This window comes from Phalacrocorax carbo, chromosome Z (genome assembly GCF_963921805.1).
Source record: "Phalacrocorax carbo chromosome Z, bPhaCar2.1, whole genome shotgun sequence".
Taxonomy (NCBI): domain Eukaryota; kingdom Metazoa; phylum Chordata; class Aves; order Suliformes; family Phalacrocoracidae; genus Phalacrocorax; species Phalacrocorax carbo.
The window spans coordinates 20,114,314-20,133,833 of NC_087548.1; the positions used below are offsets into that span (position 1 = coordinate 20,114,314).

Genomic DNA, 19,520 nt, shown 5'->3' on the forward strand with positions numbered 1-19,520 from the left:
TTAGAGGTTCGCAGGTGAACCTTCAGAGAGGGAGCAAGAGTATCTTCCCCACCAAGTGCTCAGAAAGAACATCTGAATTATAGTTACAGAATCAGTTTCTACAATGCACTCAATCACTAGGAAGAGGATATAATTGTTTCATTTAATTCATCAGTTTGTCTTCTGGACAGGAGCTCTTAAAAGCCTGCATTGCTAAGATGTTGATGGAAATCCACAAACTCCAAATCTGTTCTTTCACAGACAAAGTTTGAATATCAGATGAGTCTCGAACCTATAAAGCAAACATGCTGTTCGCCATTAAAACAGGACACCTGTAAAGTTCTTAAGAATGAGCCTTGTGGTGCACGCTTCGGGACCGCAATTGCTGCAGTGAAGGATCTCAACCTTGATGGATATAATGACATTGTAATAGGTTCTCCCTTAGAGGATGATCATCGGGGAGCTGTTTATATTTATCACGGCCATGGCAACACAATCAGTAAAAAATATTCACAGGTATGAAGTGAAACTTTACATGTTGGCAGCTGTTGTAAGTGTACGTAGCAAAACTCCTATTTTCACATGTTTTCCCATCATAGAAACAAACTGACTTCACCTGTCATGACAGCTTAGTTTTTAAAATGCTCTGTACTTTTCAACTCAGTCCAATTTAACTGAATTTGACTCTAATAATGTTAGAAAATATATTTGCATGTTTTTATTAGAAACCTTCTGAAATGTTCTGTACAGCCAGAAAAGTAGATATTTTATAATTCTGAAAATTTATACAGTGTTCGTCACCATGGTAACCCTTTTAGGAGTATTGTAATGAAAATTTAATATGTTTAAAGAGTCTAAAAGCCATCTAACTGCCAACAAATAAGTCTTGAATGTTCTTATAAAATCCTTCAATATACACTGCATAAACCACTTAATGCTTTTTATAGCGTATTGCATCAGGTGGAGATGGGGAAAAAGTAAAATTTTTCGGCCAGTCTGTGCACGGAGAAATGGATTTAAACGATGACGGGCTGATTGATGTCACCATTGGAGGCCTTGGTGGGGCTGCCCTCTTCTGGTACGGATACTCATAGCAGCTGTCAGGCCAGAAAATAACCCTTTGTCTTGGGACACCGATGTAACTTGCATGCACTATTGTTTGGACTGTTGTGAGGGTACTGGTTTCATCTCATACACTGGTTGTGAATCTTCATATTTTCATGTGTCTCTGGAAGAACGAGTACAAAGCTTAATGGATAACAGTAATAAATGTAGGAATGTTTTAGAAACCTTGTTAGCATAGTATGAAGACCTTGTTCTCCTGCTATATCCAAAATAGAAATTGAATCCATTTGTGGCACTAAGTCAAATTAAAAAAAAAAAAAAACAAACCTGAGTGTTCTCTTTGTCACAGTATATTGCATATTATCTTACTAGCAATACCAAGGACAGGTTCAAATGTAAAGGGCTCACTAAGAAAACTCATGAGTTCCTAATGAGAAAATTCTAGTTTAACTTCGTACAGAAAATCTTTGAAAAATTTAACTACACTTTGTTGTTAACAGTTAATTCATTTTTTTTTATGAAAGAGCATGATTCAGGTGGCATAATAAGCAATATATTTCTTAAGGGAGAAGAGAAAAATACCAGTAAGATAAATAAACAAGGTAACATATAATCCCTCATTTCTAAAGCACAACTAAAACTGTTTCTCTCTGTGGTAAGGCAATTGCTAAGCCAACTCCTTGCTTCCCTTGTCCTGCTCTTCCACCTAACTTGCCTGCTAGGTGATCGAGTTTGTCAGATCTTGCTACCATCCTCAAGCTGCCAGCTTTTCCTCACCTTCCTCTGGTAGTTTGTCTTTCTAAAACCTCCATGTGTGAGCACGAGATGCCCTTTCACAGCATTGTTTAGCTCACAAATCTGAAGACAGCTATTTTGCCAACTAAATTTTCTGCCAGCACACTCTGTCTTGAGGCCAAAAGGGAACCAAGCCAGAGCAAAGGGAGAGGCAGGAATGCATTGCAAGGACAGGGGTGAAGGGGAGTTGAAGTGAAGCAAATGGGTAGTGAATCAAAGCCCATTTATCTACCCACAGCCTAAGATATGGCACACTACCCTAAAGCTTGCGTATAATATGTCCATCTGTGGATACCCTTGCGGATTGGTCTGGGCCTTCAGGCTCTTTTAAAATGGGACTAGGTGTATAGAGTTGCTTAAATGCTTTTGAAAATATTTCCTTTCATCTGGTATCTGTTCCAAGACAAGTATAGCACTGTGGAGAAACCATGTGACCATTTTATCTGTAATTTATTGTTTACTGGTACTATATATAGAATGTATAGTTAATTAATTATATGTCTAGACAATCACATATGTGTATTTTAATGTTGAATGTTGCACATTTTGTAAATTCATTCTTAAGTTAAAAAGAATTACTGCTATTATTTTCAAGGCACTTTTTCTCTTTGTGTTTTTGTTAAGGTCTCGTGATGTGGCTGAAGTAAATGTTTCCATGCAATTTACACCCAAAAGCATCAATATCCAACAACAAAATTGTCAGATAAATAAAAGAAAAACAATATGCATAAATGCCACAATTTGTTTTAAGACCAGACTAAAGTCAAAGGAAGATGCATTTGAATCCAGTAAGTAGATAAGCACTAAGCTATGGAACATTATGCTGTAAAACTGCTATGCTTGCATTCGTTTGTTTCTCCAAAAATGGAACATAACTCTTCTAAATTCAATATTCCAAGTGCATTTAAAATACTTGGGGAAAAATGAATGTGCAGAGGCAAATTGGTTCACAATATTGATCTCAACTTCCTTCACAGGCCTGCAGTATTGGATTACTCTTGACTCACAAAGACAAATATCTCGAAGCTTGTTCACAGAAAGCCATGAGAGGAAAATGCAAAAAAATATAACTGTCAAAGGGTCAGAATGTATTAAACATAACTTCTACATGTTGGCAAGTAAATCATTTAAAGTGTTTTTCTCATGTTGACATAATAACCCAAATGCATTCCGTTAATTGTAAATTGGATAACAAAATCTGCATTCAGAATTAATCTTAAGAAGTGTACATAAGATTTGTTTACTACTCAGGGTTTATGTATTTGTATAAGTATATAGATATAAACTATTTACTTATATATACAGCCTATTTACCTTTGTCTCTTTGTTTGTCTCTGTCTTAAGAAAGAGCATAGCTCACATAGTGGAACCTAGCGGCTCTTGTGTTTAGTGCTTTAGGTGCATTCAAAACTCAGCAGGAGCATGTGAGCTGGAATTCTAGTTTGCATATTGGTGCAATGATGCTTTCTAAAATGTAGTAAAAACCTCACAAAGTAGATATGGAACAGTGAATACTTATTAACTGCAAAACAGAAATGTAATTAGTAATTGTGAGTATGAAATTGCCCAGATTGTAACTAATGTGCAGAGTGAATGGAGATCTATATTGTAAGATGCGCACATTTAAAATGCTTAGTGACTTCACGGTTGTATCGTAATTCAAAGCTGATGATAAATGATGCCCAGAGTTTGCTTGATTATGCAATAAATCTCCTAAGAGCTGGCCTCAGTTTGACTTCACACAAGGTGATACTGCTGCTGTTTGTCTTGCTGATCCTTTAAGCACAACTAAAAGAGGGAAGTCTATGAGTTGACTGTTCTGAGGCATTATTAAATGAAACTGTGTTGGATATGCTCAGACTATGTGACATTTTTATGATCAGATGAGATGCACAGAGACATTAGTAGATATTTAAAAGGATCGGCTTGCACATTGAATGCTTTATCATCAGTTGCAAGCACGCAAATGCTTCTCTAGCAAGGATGGCAACAGTGTGACTGAAAAATATTTTACCTCAGCATTGTTTTGGTTTTTTTATCCTCCTTTGATATTAAAGTGAATTTCCATAACAGCAATTTTGTTTTCGTTATGTTCTAGGATAAGCCTGACTTTCAGGACTCTGTGAAAGTTTTGCTGGAGTTCAATTTTTCTGACCCAGAGAGTGGACCCGTTCTTGATAGCAGCTTGCCTAATTCAGTATCTGAATATGTAAGTCAGCAAGATTCTGTATTAATAACAAAGTATTTAAGGTAAAATTCATAGCCCACACAAAAGCTGAAAGTATTGTCCACAAATTGGCTAAAGAGTTCATTGACCTTGTCCAGAAGATGTTTCCTCTAAATGAGTCTTCAGGTGTGAAAAGCTTGATTCAATGTGCTTGGGAACCAGCTGGGGGTTTTAAAGCTGTCCATAGTTAACTGAAAATAGAAGAAAGTATAAGCAATTTTATTGTAATTTTTTACATAGATAGAGCAGGGGAAGGTTAGTCATATAATTTTGATAATGCTTGACGTCATTCATACTTCAACAATTGCCTCTTTTTCTAATCTAGATGAACAATTTAGAAGGGAATGAGTAGCAAGGTTATATTTCACCTGTGCTTTTTACAGGATATTGGCATGTTTAACTGATTAATATTAGGGAAGACTTATTTGACTGTCAAGGAGAAGACCTTACATTTATTAGATAATAAATTAAAATGCAAGTATTTATTTTTAATAATAAATGTAATAAAATTGAGAATTAAAATACTATTGTTGCAGATTCCTTTCACAAAAGATTGTGGAGCGAAAAATAAATGCATTTCAGATCTTGTTCTGAATGTAAAAGCAAGCATAGCTGGAGACAGGTAACTACACTGGGTTTATTGTATCATTTTATATCTGTACAAAATTTCTATGTAAATTATAAATTCTATTCTCTAATAAGATAATGCTGTGGCATAATTTCCAAATCAGAAACAGTATAGTCTGGACACTGAGAGAAGTTCCTCTTTATGTTAAAAACAAATTCAAAAGTTAGGATGTCCAACATTCTTACTTTATTTTACAGCTCTTCTCCATTCATTGTAAAGTCACGCAATGATAAGTTCACCATTCAGCTCTCTGTGAAGAACAAAAAAGACAGTGCCTATAATACCAGGGTTTTGGTTCAGTATTCTCCAAATATTATTTTTGCTGGCATTGAGGTAGGAATTTTTGACATTATCACCTTTATCATAACCTATATTCTAGAGACATCTGAGAAAGCCTTTTTATTGAGCCTGAATTTCACTGCTCTGGAATTATCTCTGTTGATTGGAAGAGATTCGCTGGGAGTGCTGTCCTCACTTATCCCTCTAAAAGAAAATATTTATTTTGACCTGAGTGGACTCTTGCCTAGCCTTCGTTAACTACAGACACAAGTTTCCCAATGACACTTAGACAGTAACTGCCTGCATCTTAGAAGAATGTCAGCCCCATGAATCTTCTGTACATCTGTAGAGCCAGAAATGCCTTGTCGTTCATCAGTACAGCTCCTGAGCCTCTAGAATTCTCCTTTTGCACGTATATAGAGAAAGCACTGCCTTGATAGGGCAGCATAGATCAGTGCCTGCCTTATATCTACCTCAGACAGCATTTCCAAAGGAGCTGGATTTCTGCCTGCCTCAACAGATATGCTGCGTATTCATCTCAGTTCAGGTGGGAAGCATTAGGAGAAGTTTGTTTCCAATCAACAGTCCTACTGTTGCACATTGGAAGTCAGGGACCCATAGCACTGTTGCTGATACTGTGACAATAACTTGTCGAGTATGAATGTCACTTTTATTGCCAAGTAGGGCCACGTTTACAAAATTACACGTAAAAACTCTGTGCTTATACATATGTTGATCTGCTATACCCATGGCTAATTTGCATGATGTCCAGTTTGTACATAATAGCTAATGTTCCAAACACTTTCACTGGAAGGCAATAATGGCTACTAATTGATGTAGATGTCCATAGGTGGAAATCATTTTGCAGAAGTTGGGGCTTTCAGTTTTTGTTCCAGTTCAATTAAGGCTTTGGCTCTTACGCTGTTTTGACAACAGAAAGGACCAATGGTATATATGTTCAACAAGCCCTTGATTCTTTGCCAGAATTTAAAAAGAATTTGCACAAGGTCATGATTTCATTTTCTTTTTCCTTCAGGATATACAGAAAGATAGCTGTGAATCTAATCACAACATCACCTGTAAAGTAGGATATCCATTTCTAAAACCTGCAGAAGAGGTAAAAATCCCCCTGCATGCAAGTTCTTGTTGCTCCACATTGTTCTAAGACCAGGGAAGTCCCTATCACCTCTGAGTTTCTTTTCTCTTTTGTTCACCCCTAAACCTGTCAATGCATGTTTCCCAAGCTACCCTTGATATGAACTGCACTGAGCCAGATAGGAAAACATCAGGTCTTCAGTACCTGGGCAGTCAGCTGCGGCATGTGAGGAGGTAAAAGGTGCATATTGCCAACCTTGACACTCTCAGAAAGCAAGTGGCACACCTGGCCAGAAGGGTCTGTCTCCAGAAGTATAGGACATTGGTTAGGATGTACTGATAAGACATTAGATGCAGTGGCGTTCCACAGTCTGAAGTCTATAACTTTAGTTATTTTGTATATAAAACTTAATCATATGGTTGCAAAGAGAATAAGCTGGTATGTGCAAATGCTAACCTGGATCTGCCAAAGCCAGATCTTAAAATCGTGCTCAAGCTTGAACAGCTCCAGTGGTAAGTCTGTACCTCCTGTTGAAATACAGAGGAAGCTTTAGCTAAACTTAGTCTTTGAAAATATGCATCTGAGCCTCAATTAAATAGTTCCAATATTAAATTGGGAAATATCAAACTGCTTTCAAATAAGACTAACTGTATTTCCTGGCAGTTTCTTGTCTGTTGCTCTGTGATATCAGGTCTGTATTGCAGATGCATAAAAGAAGGAGGATTGGGAGAGATGTCCTCTTACATTGTCTCCCACATACACATTCCAGCTTGTATCTTGGACTTGTAGGAATTAAATCAGTGTTACTTTCTTGCAGCCAAATAAGCATACTACCCAATGCCAGTGCCTGCAATGTGACATTCCCAGCTTTAATGGATTTTTCACATCTTCCTTTCATGCTTTGCTTCTTAGTTTGGCTGCAGCTATAGATTTTTTGATTTAGAAATGTCATACTCTCATTTGCATTCAGAAATCATTAATCTCTGATTCGCTGATAAGCATCCCTAATAAATTCTTTTTTAAATCCTCTTCCTGGCTCTTTTGGGTTTTTTGTAATATAAAAAATATCTAGGACAACTTTCTCTGGGTCACTTTGTAATAAAGATTTGTACACTTCAAAGGAAAAATAAAAGTCTGAGCTGAAAAATCTTGTATAGTAACAAATAGTAAAACTTTTGCTTCATATAAAATTACACTTAAGTGTCAGGATGTGTAAAGGGACATGTTTGGGATTTCGTGTTCCAAATCTTGTATAGTGCCATATTGTGACAATTTGCCCTAGTTAAAATGAATAGGGAATTTTTGTGAGACCTAGTAGTCATTTATTTACATTGTAAACATTTCTGTTCAGTGTTCTAGTTGTCTTACTATATTCCAGCAGCCTTCTGTAGGCAGCTCATCTCCACTGTAATTGCCAGTCCTTGAAGCTTTGTTTCTTCATTCACCGGAAAAAATGGTTTTGGTAAATTGTTTGCAAGACCAATTGGTTTCTATTAAGAATTACTTAGCTATGGATTTTTGATATACCATATAATAAGTTTAACTGAGGCTTCTCAGTTCTGAAAATTTGAGGCTTTTATTTAATAACTATTAGATAATCTTCCTTGATGGGACAAATTTTAAAAAGTGGATCTATTCAGAGAAAAGTGTTAAAATGCAAATAAGGATTCCACAGATAAAAGTAGCAAAATTTTGTTCATTTTTCATCAGATCAAACCTTATTAGTTTGCTTTTATGTCTTTTTTTTTTTTCCTTTTAAAATGTGTAATGTATTTCTCGAAACAGATATTTTTCAAAATATCATTCCAATTCAACGCATCATATCTCCTGGAAAATGCTACTGTTCATGTATATGCAACAAGGTTAGTTGCAATCATTGCTTGTTTATCTTCTGGTTTTTGGTTTGTTGGGTTTTTTTTTTTGTTAGAAAGCTCTACAGGTGTGTGTTTCATGGTAAAACAAGGATGACTTTTCTGAACTCAGAAGTGGTTAAACAATCTGTAGAGCTGGCAGCTTTACAGAGGTACTTGGTCAGGCAGTGAACTGAGTTGACTAAATAAATAGCTGTTTGTCTTTAGAGCCTAAGAGTTACAAATAAGTCATAATTTCCAGTAGTTTTACTTTCAGAAAAGGTTTATTCTGTTACAAAATTTGTTCATACTTTAGCATGAATCACATTTTATGCTAAACAAAAATGTCAGACCTTCAAAGAGCAAGAGCATTACAGAAGTTGTCTGTGATAAAGTAAAGGAATGGGCTAGTCCTCAGTGTTTGCTGTCCCTGCAAAATACAGGGGTGGTGTGAAAGTAGTGGCCTTTACTTCATCCTTTTTTGTTCATTCAACTCCAGTCTTTAATTTTAACAAAGGTGCATCTTTGAGCTGGGACTGGTGCAGGACATAACTTTTTAGTTACTGAAATAGTCTTTTGAATTTATTTTTAGGAGATAGTGATTAACTGAAATGGGTAGTGTGTTTTCACACCCAGAGCTGTAGGTATTTGAGTTTCAGATACCTTCCCACCCAGTAGTTGTGTTGCATATGTAGGTGATGATATATCACACTCTGATCTCAGTGGCATATGTTGTTTTATTTTAGTGACAGCGAAGAACCACCTGAGACCTTAAATGACAACAGAGGACACATTTCAATTCCAGTAAAATATGAAGTAGGATTAATATTTATAAGGTACTGATGCTTCTCTGTACTTCTATTCACTAGCACAGTAAATAGTGGGTGTTCAAAGAGAATATAGTGTTCTTTTGTTGTTGAGCTGTGCATAGTTAGTATCTACAAATTACAGCTTCTAGGCTTATGAACAGAAAGCCCAGGCTTAATTGAAATAATGGAGCAGTCACTGTCCCTATCTTGCTGTACCTCCATTTTATCTGCTTTCGTTATTTAAATTTGATCTGCAGTTTGCGAGTACAAGAGCAGCTTTCTTTATTTTTGTACTTTGTTCTACTCATTCAAAGGCATTTCAGATACACAAGAAAGCAAATACTTCCAGCTTTCTGATGGCCATGAGTTTGTATCACTATAATATTGCATGGTGTGGTATTTGATTTCCAGCTTCAAAAATTAGCCTTCATTTTAGATTCTCAGAGGTTTGCTTTTATAAATTCAGACATAAACTTTAATGCAGGTCTTGCAGTACATTTTACAGAAATGGCTAAAATTCAGCTAAATTCCATCCCCGAAAAACATTGTAAATATTATCAGCAGAGTACATTGCATGGTATCCAGTTGTCAATAATTAAATCAAATTCATTTTGGATGCATGGCTCAAATCCAGCCTTTGCTGGTCCCATACGGATAAGGTTGAATTTAAAACATGCTGGGTTTATTATCTTTTCACTTGATTCTGTCTTTTATAGGACCATGCCTGTTTCACAAGGCAATACTCAGGATAATGGACTGCACAGCTAGAATAAGAACAGCAAAATCAGGCCCTGATGTATTATTTTTGGGAACAATATTACTCATTTTATAGTTTCATCTAAACAAAACATTTAAATTGTACATAATAAAAAGCAACCACTACCCAGCAAATTAATGAGTTGAACTTCAGTGGAAGTAGCAGTGCACTATTAATTGCAAGACTAGTCCTGGAGGATTCATGAAACAATGAAAAGACCCATATTATTAACTGCTGGAGTTTTTATGAAGTTTTTGTGCTTATTGGTTTTTTTGTTGTTGTTGTTGTGTGTTTTTTTTTTTAACCCACAGTGTTTGCAAAGAGCACCATGTTATAATAGCAGCAAATGATACCATTCCTTCTGCCATTAACACAACAGAGCAGATTGGGGATGAAGTTACTCTGCATTATAAGGTAAGAAACAATTAAAACTGCATTATGTATGTATTGACTTAATCTTTTTGTTTTTTAATTTGGTTTGAATTGTTCCATGTGATAGCCTATTATATAAATAGCAGCTATGCAATACATTAAACCTTCTGCATTGGTATTTTGTGTTTAACACTATTTTTTTTTTATTGCTTACTTTGGAATAAGATGAGTCGGAGGTTCTCAGTGGTCCATCTCCTACAGAGTAGTTTCGCTAGGTTTTAGAGCTGCTGCCCTCAGCAGGGCAAAGAGAGCGTGCCCTAGTAAGTAAGAATTTGACCTATGTTCATTGCAGTTTAGAACAGATATTTCCAAAATCCAGTCAGCTTTGAAAAAGGCAAATTCCATGCTCTAAGAATGTTATATTAATAATGGAATGAACACTGCAGACTAAAATCACTTGGAAAAGATATTTAGTGGACTAGAAGCCCAGCTTTAGGTTGTAGTAGGACTGAATTTAGTTATCTTGAGAGAATCCTTGTTTCCCAGTGTCAAATCCAAACCTGAACAAGGGTCCCATATACAAAGGATAGAATTGTCTGAATCAACTTTCTCTCTGTAAAAAATGGGCCATGGGAAAGTTCTCACTCATCTTAAGTAGCAATGGCAAAGGTTTTTTATATTTTTTAGCCCACCTACAGGGTTTACTCACCTACTTTTTTAAGTCTAAAAGTTCAAATCCAATAATCTTGAAGCTTTTTGTGGATGTTTAAGACATTATTAATCTCATTTCAAAATCTTTGCTTTCTGAATATAAAAAGCTGGTGGACTGCAGACCATACCATTTATGATCTCGTAAGCACAACTCATCTCTGCAAGCAGCACATCACAAATGAGTAGTTAGAAGAAAAAAGTTAAACAGGTTCCTGAGTACTTATTAAGCTTACTCAGTTCAGAGACAGGATCACCAGTTTCCCCTGCCAGCAATTCCACCTAGGCATTTTCTCCATCCTCGGCCACAGCAAGCATGTTCAGAAGGAGCAGCATCTTACAGATATGCCCTGTGATCTTCACAGGGAAGACAGATGAGAGGAGCAGGTGAGCAGGACAGCTGCTGCCTAAGCACACCTGAGGAGGAACCAGCAGGAGCCACCAGTGGTACAGTGGCACCTCTCCCACGGTAAAGCATTTTGGGGCTTTATTAAAAATCAAAATGAAATTACCTTAGATAGAAGTCCCAGATAATAAGAGGATGCAGTAAACAAGATAACAAGAAGGAATTTATGTTAAAATGGCCCCTTTCATCCTGTTCATTTGATTTCCTTCAATACAGCATTGTGTAACCAAAGACCCCAGAAGAATGTGTCTGCTAATTCACAACAGGCTGTCCTTGGGGAAAAAGTGAGAGTTCATCACGCCACTTTTTGCATAACTGACTGAGGAAACATAAAAAACCACAGAAGAAAAGGAAAACACAGAAAGGAAAAAACCTCATAATCAAATACCAACCAAAATAAGGAAAGTATAATCAAAACATCTTTCTTTTTTCTTATAGATTGAAAAAGGTGAACACTTTCCAATGCCAGACCTCACACTGCAGATCTTATTTCCCAATATTACAGCAGCCAAGAACACTCTTCTCTACCTTACTGCATTGTCACATTCCCAAGTAAGCTAGGAATTTGTATGTTTATGATTAATTTAAATTTGAAAGTTTTGTTGTAAGGAACTGCAAAATGCAAACATTTGGGATTATGCTCTGCTTCAAGGTAGACATTTCTTTTTAGTCTAAAAGACAAGATGTGCATAAGAAGACAGAAATTTTCTTAAAAGGAAACAAACAAATTTAAAACGGTGTTGAACAATAACTGGGCTATAACAAGGTTAATACGATATCTTGCCAAGTGATGAGACGTCCAGACTGAGATATGAGTGACTGGAGTTTCTTTCTTAGTTTTGCCTACTGAGCTTCAGATTATCTCCATTGTCAGCAGTGCTTACTGCAAATGCTCTAGTCCTGCTGTGTACATCTAGAGCTCAATCTCCTGTTCAGTCTTTTTCTGTTACTGAAATTAACTTTCCCGCATGTCTGCTCTGCAGCACTAGCAGTCCTCCGGCTTCTTCCTTCTCTGGAGTACTGAGACTTCTTGAAATGGGTGATAGCTCATGTCTTTCAAATGCTCTTCACTGCAGCCATCATTTGAGTTTTTGCATTTCAATCCTCCAGAGCAGCCGGAGGAGATAACAATTCAAGCAAATGCCATGATTCCAGATGTGTAGATATTAAAGCTAGAGCTATATCTATAACTGGATGGACGAAGAACCCAAATATCACTAAGTGGTGGCCTAAACCTCTTCTTTTTTTTTTTTACTTTTCCCTCACAGTCATACTATATGTGCACCTCTCTCCAAATATTTCACTTGGTTTTGAGGTGTTGCACCACTGAAAAATAAACCAAATGGTCTAAATCAAAATTCAATGTTCACTTTAAAACAAACAAAAAATCGAAAAAACTCAAAATATTTCATGCTTAGAATGCAAAGAAATTGTGTCTATTCTTAAATTCCTTCCCCCATTATTTCCATTCCTAGGCAATCACCACATTTAACCCAAATTTGCACATAAACTCAACAAATCTGAGCTTTTTCTGTGGGTGTAGTTCATCTACGACTAGCTACAACCTAGCAATAGTGGTGTGCCAAAGTGCACTGCAGGGAATTTGCAATCCTCTTTATGCTAGCAATCTGAAAGTGAATAACCTGACTGAAAAAACAAATTCCCCCACACCAAAGACACCGAAGAATTTCCCAGCTGCCGTTGAAGGAGCTATGGGAGGTCTAACAGTCCTCCAGCACCTGCTTCCCCTCCTTGGACGCTGCAACAGAGGCTTCTGAATCCTGCACTTAATCTGTCTGTCTGCTAGCTAAGGTGAAGTCTCTGTAGATTCCCATGCAAAAGCTGTTTATCTCTTTTAATATCCAGCTCTTGCTGGTTCATGTAGTAGTCAACTCGCAGTATGCTCTTGTTTGATTCTACAGATGTCTAAGTAGCTGATAGAGTTTAGGTTAAATTATCTCATAAAAAGCTCATTTGTTGTTTGAATAATGATACTTCAATACCTACACCATCTGAGTTTCCTATTCTGCACTTTTGCAATGTGCAGTTTTATTAAATTTAGCAGTTAGTAAATACCATTAATGCTATTAAATATTATTGATATTGTCTTGTTTCCAGAGTGTTTTTTGGTAATAGATTGCATATGCAGACAATACGGATAATATTTGTATTTCCGCTAACAGAATGCCATCTGCCAAACTAGCTACCCTGTAGATCCTTTAAAGATCAGCACTGGGAAACCATTTGTGTTGCCAGAAATAAAAGAACCTACAAAGGATACAATTATGGTAAGCCTACATATAGTGCTTATATTCATTCCAGCTGTTAACCCAGATCTTTGAGCTAAGTACTTCTGCAAAAAATATATAAAAGCTTCTCTCAAACTCCATCCTATGGAAACTCACTTTGTCTTAATAGCCTGAAAATCCATCTTTATGTATAGTTTATATGTACATATGTGTATGTTTATATGTATCTGTATAGTTTATATATAGCTATAGTTTTTATTTGGCTACAAAACTGTATGTGGAACTGAATTTGGGTTTTTCTTTTAAATTTAGTAAATGCGTAAATAACAGTAGCACATTTGAGAGATGAGTAAATCTTCACCTTCTATCTTCCCACTGTAATTATTAAATAGTAATATTTTTAAAGTTTCTCATCTCCATTGCAACGTTTTTAGACATCCAGTTGAAAATACTTCTAAACTCAGACCACTCTGATCTGACAGGTTTTCCATGCAAGTGGTAGAAATGTAATCAATGATCCCGTTTGGAAAGGATTAGCCTCTCACATTTAGATGGAGAAGTTGCAAAGTAATTTTGCTGCTGTAGTTATGTTGGTATGTGGAAAATCTCTTCCTGTTAATTCATGCCGGTGCCTTTTAAACAGGATTGTGATACATACAGCTGTGCATCCATTGACTGTGCCCTGGTCCCATCTGACATATATATAGTGAACATTTCATTAAGAGTATGGAAACCTACCATCATAAAAGTAAGTAAATGCCATTTATATTTATAATACCCTTCGGTATGAGAAACCTAAGCCAACGTTCCAAATGTCTATTAAAATTATACTTTAATTTTCTTAGACCTCCACAGTCCTGTAGTAGTTGGAATAATTTCTCTTGCTATTTTAAAATTTCCTCAGAACTAAGTTACATGCATTTTATGATCCTTGAAGTAAGTACTTAGAACTTAACAGGAATTTCAAAACATGGTAAGAAGACAACCCTTACTTAGTCTGTATTGATGGTCCTTTTTTTTAATAGCGCTTATGCGTCCACAAATTCTAATTCAGCATATGTAAGGAGAGGTACATAGAAGCATATAATTTTTAAATGGGTTTTAATCTGAAAATACTTCTCAGGACTAGAAAGGATTTTTTGATCAAAAGAGCAGAGGAGAGAGAGTCCACCTCAGAGCACATCTCAGTATTGTCTGACAGTTACAACAATGACAAGGCTGTGGTCTCTTCTGCTCAGCTGATAAATTTCTGATACTGAGTTCCTGTTTTGTGTCTTTGTTTTTCTCTGGAAAATAACAGGACAGGAAGGGAAATACAAAAGAGATTGAGAAAGACACAAATCTGCCTCTGCCGCCAAAGTAGTACTCCAGGATTAATTAGTATTTCTTTGAAATCTCTTTCTACTCATGCAAAGCTGTATTGCTGTCTTGTAAACAGTGATGTGTGTATGCTGAAGGTGGCACACATGAGCAGCTTCACTGACTTTCACATTTTTCAGCATCTCCCAGAAATTTAGCATTAAGTTTTTCTTTCACCCTTCTCATTTCTACAAAGCTTTCTACTTCAAAACACCTGATTATAAACCATAACCATATCTGTCTTCTTCCAGGCAAGTATTCACAGCTTAACTCTTGTTGTGAAAGCATTACTTAGGAGTGAGAATTCATCACTGATTTTGAGAAATGACTATCAAAAACTGGAGGTAAGAACATGATAATTCATAGATTTACTCTTCATAGGATTCACAGGATACTGAACCATTAATTTTCATTCATTACGGATTCTTACCAGTTGTAACGTATTATCCTACTCTAAATAAAAGTGATTTCATATTACAGTATGAAGACCAGAATTAGTCAGATGATGACACCAAAATCCTATTATTCGCTAATGTACCCGGGTGAGAAGCACTGCCTGAAGTATTTCTGCCTGCTGCAGTATAAATGCTTCCTGCATCTGTGTAAATGAAAATTCTTTTAAGGAATTAATAGTATTTTTTAAATTGTCCTGGGTCACATAGAAGTGATCTTACTTTGTACATTGTATTTTATTTATTATTTCCTTCCACTTCATTACCCAGCATATATATTTGAAACAGGATCTTTTATTTTTCAGAAGTTCCCTATTATTTTCTTAGAAAATAAAGTATACAACATTATAGTAGTGGTGTCAGGTATAAAGAGAAACGTCTTTCACTTGTTAGACTTATATTTATCCCTTAATACTCTATTCCAAGACATTTATAGTGGTTAATGCATTGCTTTTCTGTGATAACTTGTACATGCAGGGGCTTATTTACTATGATGAACATTTTTAAGCAAAAGTATTATTATTTGTTATTACAGTTAAAATTTACAGTAAAGTGATATTTTGTGTGAATTATATCTTGTGCAAACTATTTTTGGAACTACAAACATCAGAGTTCAACTATTAGCTGGTATTATGCCCAGGGCTGTGTCTTCAATAAATTCTTAAGCTAAAATAATTCAAACTCCTGTATGGTCATGTTTATTTAAATGTGTGAATATTTCTTATTTCAGTTTAGTTTACAACAGATATGCCTGGTTTAAGATCAAATTAGTACACAGCCTTATACACTTATTTCAATTAATTGGTTTAGAAGCTTGTTAATCACTGCCAACTTTCAGGGAGGCAGGCATTGAGTGATGAAAAGTATACTAAAGAAACTCTACCATACTCATGGTTTTCATCCTGTATCTTTTATAACAATGACCTTTGACTTATAGCAGGACTGACCCTGACCCTCATGAAATGAATGCACTTAGGAAGTGCAAGATATTGTCTAAATATAGGGTTTCACATTGGAGATTATTTTCTCAATTCCCTCCTACAAATTCCTATACTTAAAAAGAAGTGGTACCTGGAAAATCACTGTAAACTGGTAAAAGTCACACTGCTTTGTTGATACTTGAGAAGGACAAGTTATTTATTGTTTACATTCTGAACACTTTGCAGACCATGATTAAGATTTCCAAAGAACTCGCACCGGGTACAGTCCCCTTATGGGTTATCCTCCTGAGTATCTTTGCCGGACTCTTGATTCTTGCACTGCTTATATTTGCTTTGTGGAAGGTAAGCTGCACGTTCTTGTCTTCATGAAAATGAACAAATATGCTTAAATTCTCTGCCACATTCTTCTCATAACTAGAACCTCACAGACATCTAATTAGTATCTAATAAGTAGAGTGAAATCTTGTAGAAATGACTAACTAATAACACTACTGACGTGTAACATGCAATGCAAACCAATTGAAATCTGTATTGACAGTATGTTATGAGAAGAAAAATAAAAGGAGATTTTAGTACGATTAAGGGTTTATTGAGGGCTTTTTTAATTAGCTTTGGCTGCGGCCGTTGATTACCATGTTTTCTCTTTGTGTGACACATCAGGCCTGCGGTCTAAGTATCGCCACAAGTGGGCACTCTTCTCCGAGCTAAATATTTAGTTCATACTTGTGTTTAGAAGGGTACAGTTCATAAATTTCAACATGCATAATCTTTGGAGAAATGTGACCAGTATAAAATACAGTATTATATATTCAACTGAGTACCAAATATTATTAAGTAATTTAGTCTTTGACATTATGTGAGTATAACAATGATTCAGCAATCACTGACTATATATTAACTGTACTCCTTTTGTCTGCTTTCATGGCATGTCTCTTTAGTTTTTCTGCTCCAGGAGAAACAATGTTGTACTTCAGTGGTAAAATATTAAATGACTTTGTACTGTACTGAATGTATTAAAATAGTAGTAAGAACCAGCACATGATTGCTACTGATATGGGTTGTATGCTTTGAGTAGTTTTTAGTCACTTTTTTCTTTTCTGCAGGCTGGATTTTTCAAGAGACCACTAAAGAAGAAAATGGAGAAATGAAGAAAAAAAAAAAAGCAGAAATTTTTGCTCAGGTCTGCCTCAAAAATGTTACTGTAAAATTATAAACTTAGATGAAGTGGTCACAATGTTTTCTAAACTCTGGTTCATAAGAAATAAAAAAAACAAAAACAACAAACAACCAAATAAGAAACAGAACAACAAGAAGTAAATCAAGTATACATGCAAAGGAATCATGCAAAGGAAGAATAAACAGCCTGGCATTTTGTGATACTCAAGGACATACTTTCAAGTGTTACTCATTTCTGGAGAGTAACTGAGCTCAAAGATTCTAACGTTTTTTAATATCAAAAATGCGTAATCGTATTTTTATATACCTATGTATGTGGAATCATTTTTCATTCCAAATTATGCAACAAGTCCACTTGTATGTAGCAATCCCAATCTTTTTTTATCACCTTATGACTTTCAAAAGGAAAAATGATAATTTTTGAAATTACCTCCTTATCTCAGTTCTGTGAAAGTGGTCTGTTCATTCACGAAGCAGAATATGCAAACTTTGAGAATGCACCAAATACTCTATGGTAACTGATGTAATGACAATTCAGAAAATAGAAACACCTACAGAATTTTGGGTGAAAATTACTGAAATACCGTGGACTTCTCTTTCTGCTCATTTTAGCATGTCCAGCTGAACCCAGGATACACCAAGGGATTATTATAGTCAAGCAGACCATAAAGGATTGATCCACTAAATTGCATAACTGTTTGAACTTGAAACAGATTTTTGGCAGGCCTAAAAATGTATGTACAAAACATTCAAGCCTATCTGATTGCACACTGTACTCAAATAGCAGGGGCACAATCATATCTGCAAACTGAAATGTCCATATTGACGCAGAAAATGTTTAGAGGTACCCTGAAAGTTTGACTCGCGCTGTATATCTTGGAGTAGCCAGGAGGGCACTTCATAAACTGTCACTGTAAATTTATTGTGTAGCTATTTAATCCAATGGGTTTGAAGTATACAGAATTATAATTAACAAAAGAGCACAGATAGGAAATTCAGCACTGGCAAGCTTCTTCTAGCATTATAAGTCACACCTCATCTTTGTTACTTATAAGTTTAAGAAGTGACGAAGAATTTACCTACTAAATAAGCACTTAAAAAAGATGTTTATTTTGTATCAGAGATTAAAAGTTTATATGAGAATACACTGAAATGTAGATAGCAAAAGACTTAAGGAATTTTTTTTTCTTTCTAATTAGACTGTTCAGTTTCCTCCTTTCTTTCACGCACTTGTCATCCTTCCACAAGGATCCCTCCCCAGGGCTTTTGGGCTGTGCCATGTCCTTGAGAGATTCCAGTATTATTTGCAGCCACGCAAAATTAACAGAAGAAAGCAGCGGTGTGCTGGCAAAGTGCAATGATGCCTCAGCATGAGGTGACTTGGTATTGATTGTCAATAGATCAGAAAATGTTGAGGAGACATACTAAGTTCTGTGAGATGTACTCGTTTGCAGAAAGCTTTGCCTTGCCAAGAAAGCCAGGAAAATTTGTTCCTCCTCTTGGTACAAATGTCACTGAAATGAAAAAACAAAATCATTGCAGTTTTCCAAAAGGTGTTAACTTAGCACTTACTTTAAGTAATAGCTTAAGAAGCAGTAATATATTTTATAAAGACTTTTTTGCCTTTAAGAGACCATAGATTGGGTTGAATATGCTGGCAAGTACAACTCTAGAAGAGTGCCAGAAGGTGCTGTCACTCTTAAGTTCCTTCTGTTTAGTTCCTAAATTAAAGAGAGTACTTATTGAGAAAGGCTGAGGCTCCTGTGCAGGCAGCAAGTAGGATTAAGTTTGAAAGTGTCTGCAATTTCTCCTTGTGTCTGTGGGAAAGGTGGTTATTTCATAACAACATTCTGCTGAAGGTAGCAGCATGATTCAGAGAGGCCAAAGCCCTCCATGGGAACACTGTGGGTGGCTGTGCTTTGCAGAGCCTGGGAGAGCCACCAAGTCAGCAGACTTGTTTGCTGTGCCCATCTGCACGCCTGAAAGTGTACCCTACCTAAAAGGGTACAAGGTGAGTTGCCCAGGTTCTGAGCACAGAAGGAAAACTTGAACGGAAGCAAAGACATTACATAGGAGATTTGTGGATAGAATCTCTGCTTTATTCACTGTGTGAATTAAATAGTCCTCAAAAGAAGGCAAAAATCCATTTGTTGAACTGTGAAGATAAATTAGTATTTGCAGAGGTGTTTCCATTCCCATGTGAGATGCAGGTTTTCTTTTAAGAAAATGTATGATTTTGCCAATTTGTTTGAAAGATTTAAATGGCACTTGTCACCATAGCATCTGATTGCCTCAGAATTGTAAATGTTTTTCCTTATAGTATCTCTGTCAAGGTATAGCAGTGCTGTTATCCTACTATGGTTTTGTAAAGG

General features: G+C 36.0%; 1 protein-coding gene across 1 annotated transcript in view; it reads left to right on the top strand.

Annotated features, from left to right (window-relative positions):
* Positions 1-17,259, top strand: part of ITGA1 (integrin subunit alpha 1) — a 69,559-nt gene extending 52,300 nt beyond the window's left edge. Inside the window, exons 14-30 of the mRNA XM_064438732.1 lie at positions 241-495; positions 927-1,057; positions 2,464-2,627; positions 2,817-2,953; positions 3,938-4,048; positions 4,603-4,688; positions 4,892-5,027; positions 6,010-6,090; positions 7,855-7,931; positions 8,666-8,755; positions 9,797-9,899; positions 11,410-11,523; positions 13,155-13,259; positions 13,864-13,968; positions 14,831-14,923; positions 16,198-16,314; positions 17,076-17,259. Coding sequence (XP_064294802.1) covers positions 241-495; positions 927-1,057; positions 2,464-2,627; positions 2,817-2,953; positions 3,938-4,048; positions 4,603-4,688; positions 4,892-5,027; positions 6,010-6,090; positions 7,855-7,931; positions 8,666-8,755; positions 9,797-9,899; positions 11,410-11,523; positions 13,155-13,259; positions 13,864-13,968; positions 14,831-14,923; positions 16,198-16,314; positions 17,076-17,120 — 1,950 coding nt within the window. The 3' untranslated portion in view covers positions 17,121-17,259. The remainder of the gene's footprint in view (positions 1-240; positions 496-926; positions 1,058-2,463; positions 2,628-2,816; positions 2,954-3,937; positions 4,049-4,602; positions 4,689-4,891; positions 5,028-6,009; positions 6,091-7,854; positions 7,932-8,665; positions 8,756-9,796; positions 9,900-11,409; positions 11,524-13,154; positions 13,260-13,863; positions 13,969-14,830; positions 14,924-16,197; positions 16,315-17,075) is intronic.
* The last annotated feature ends 2,261 nt before the right edge of the window (positions 17,260-19,520 follow it).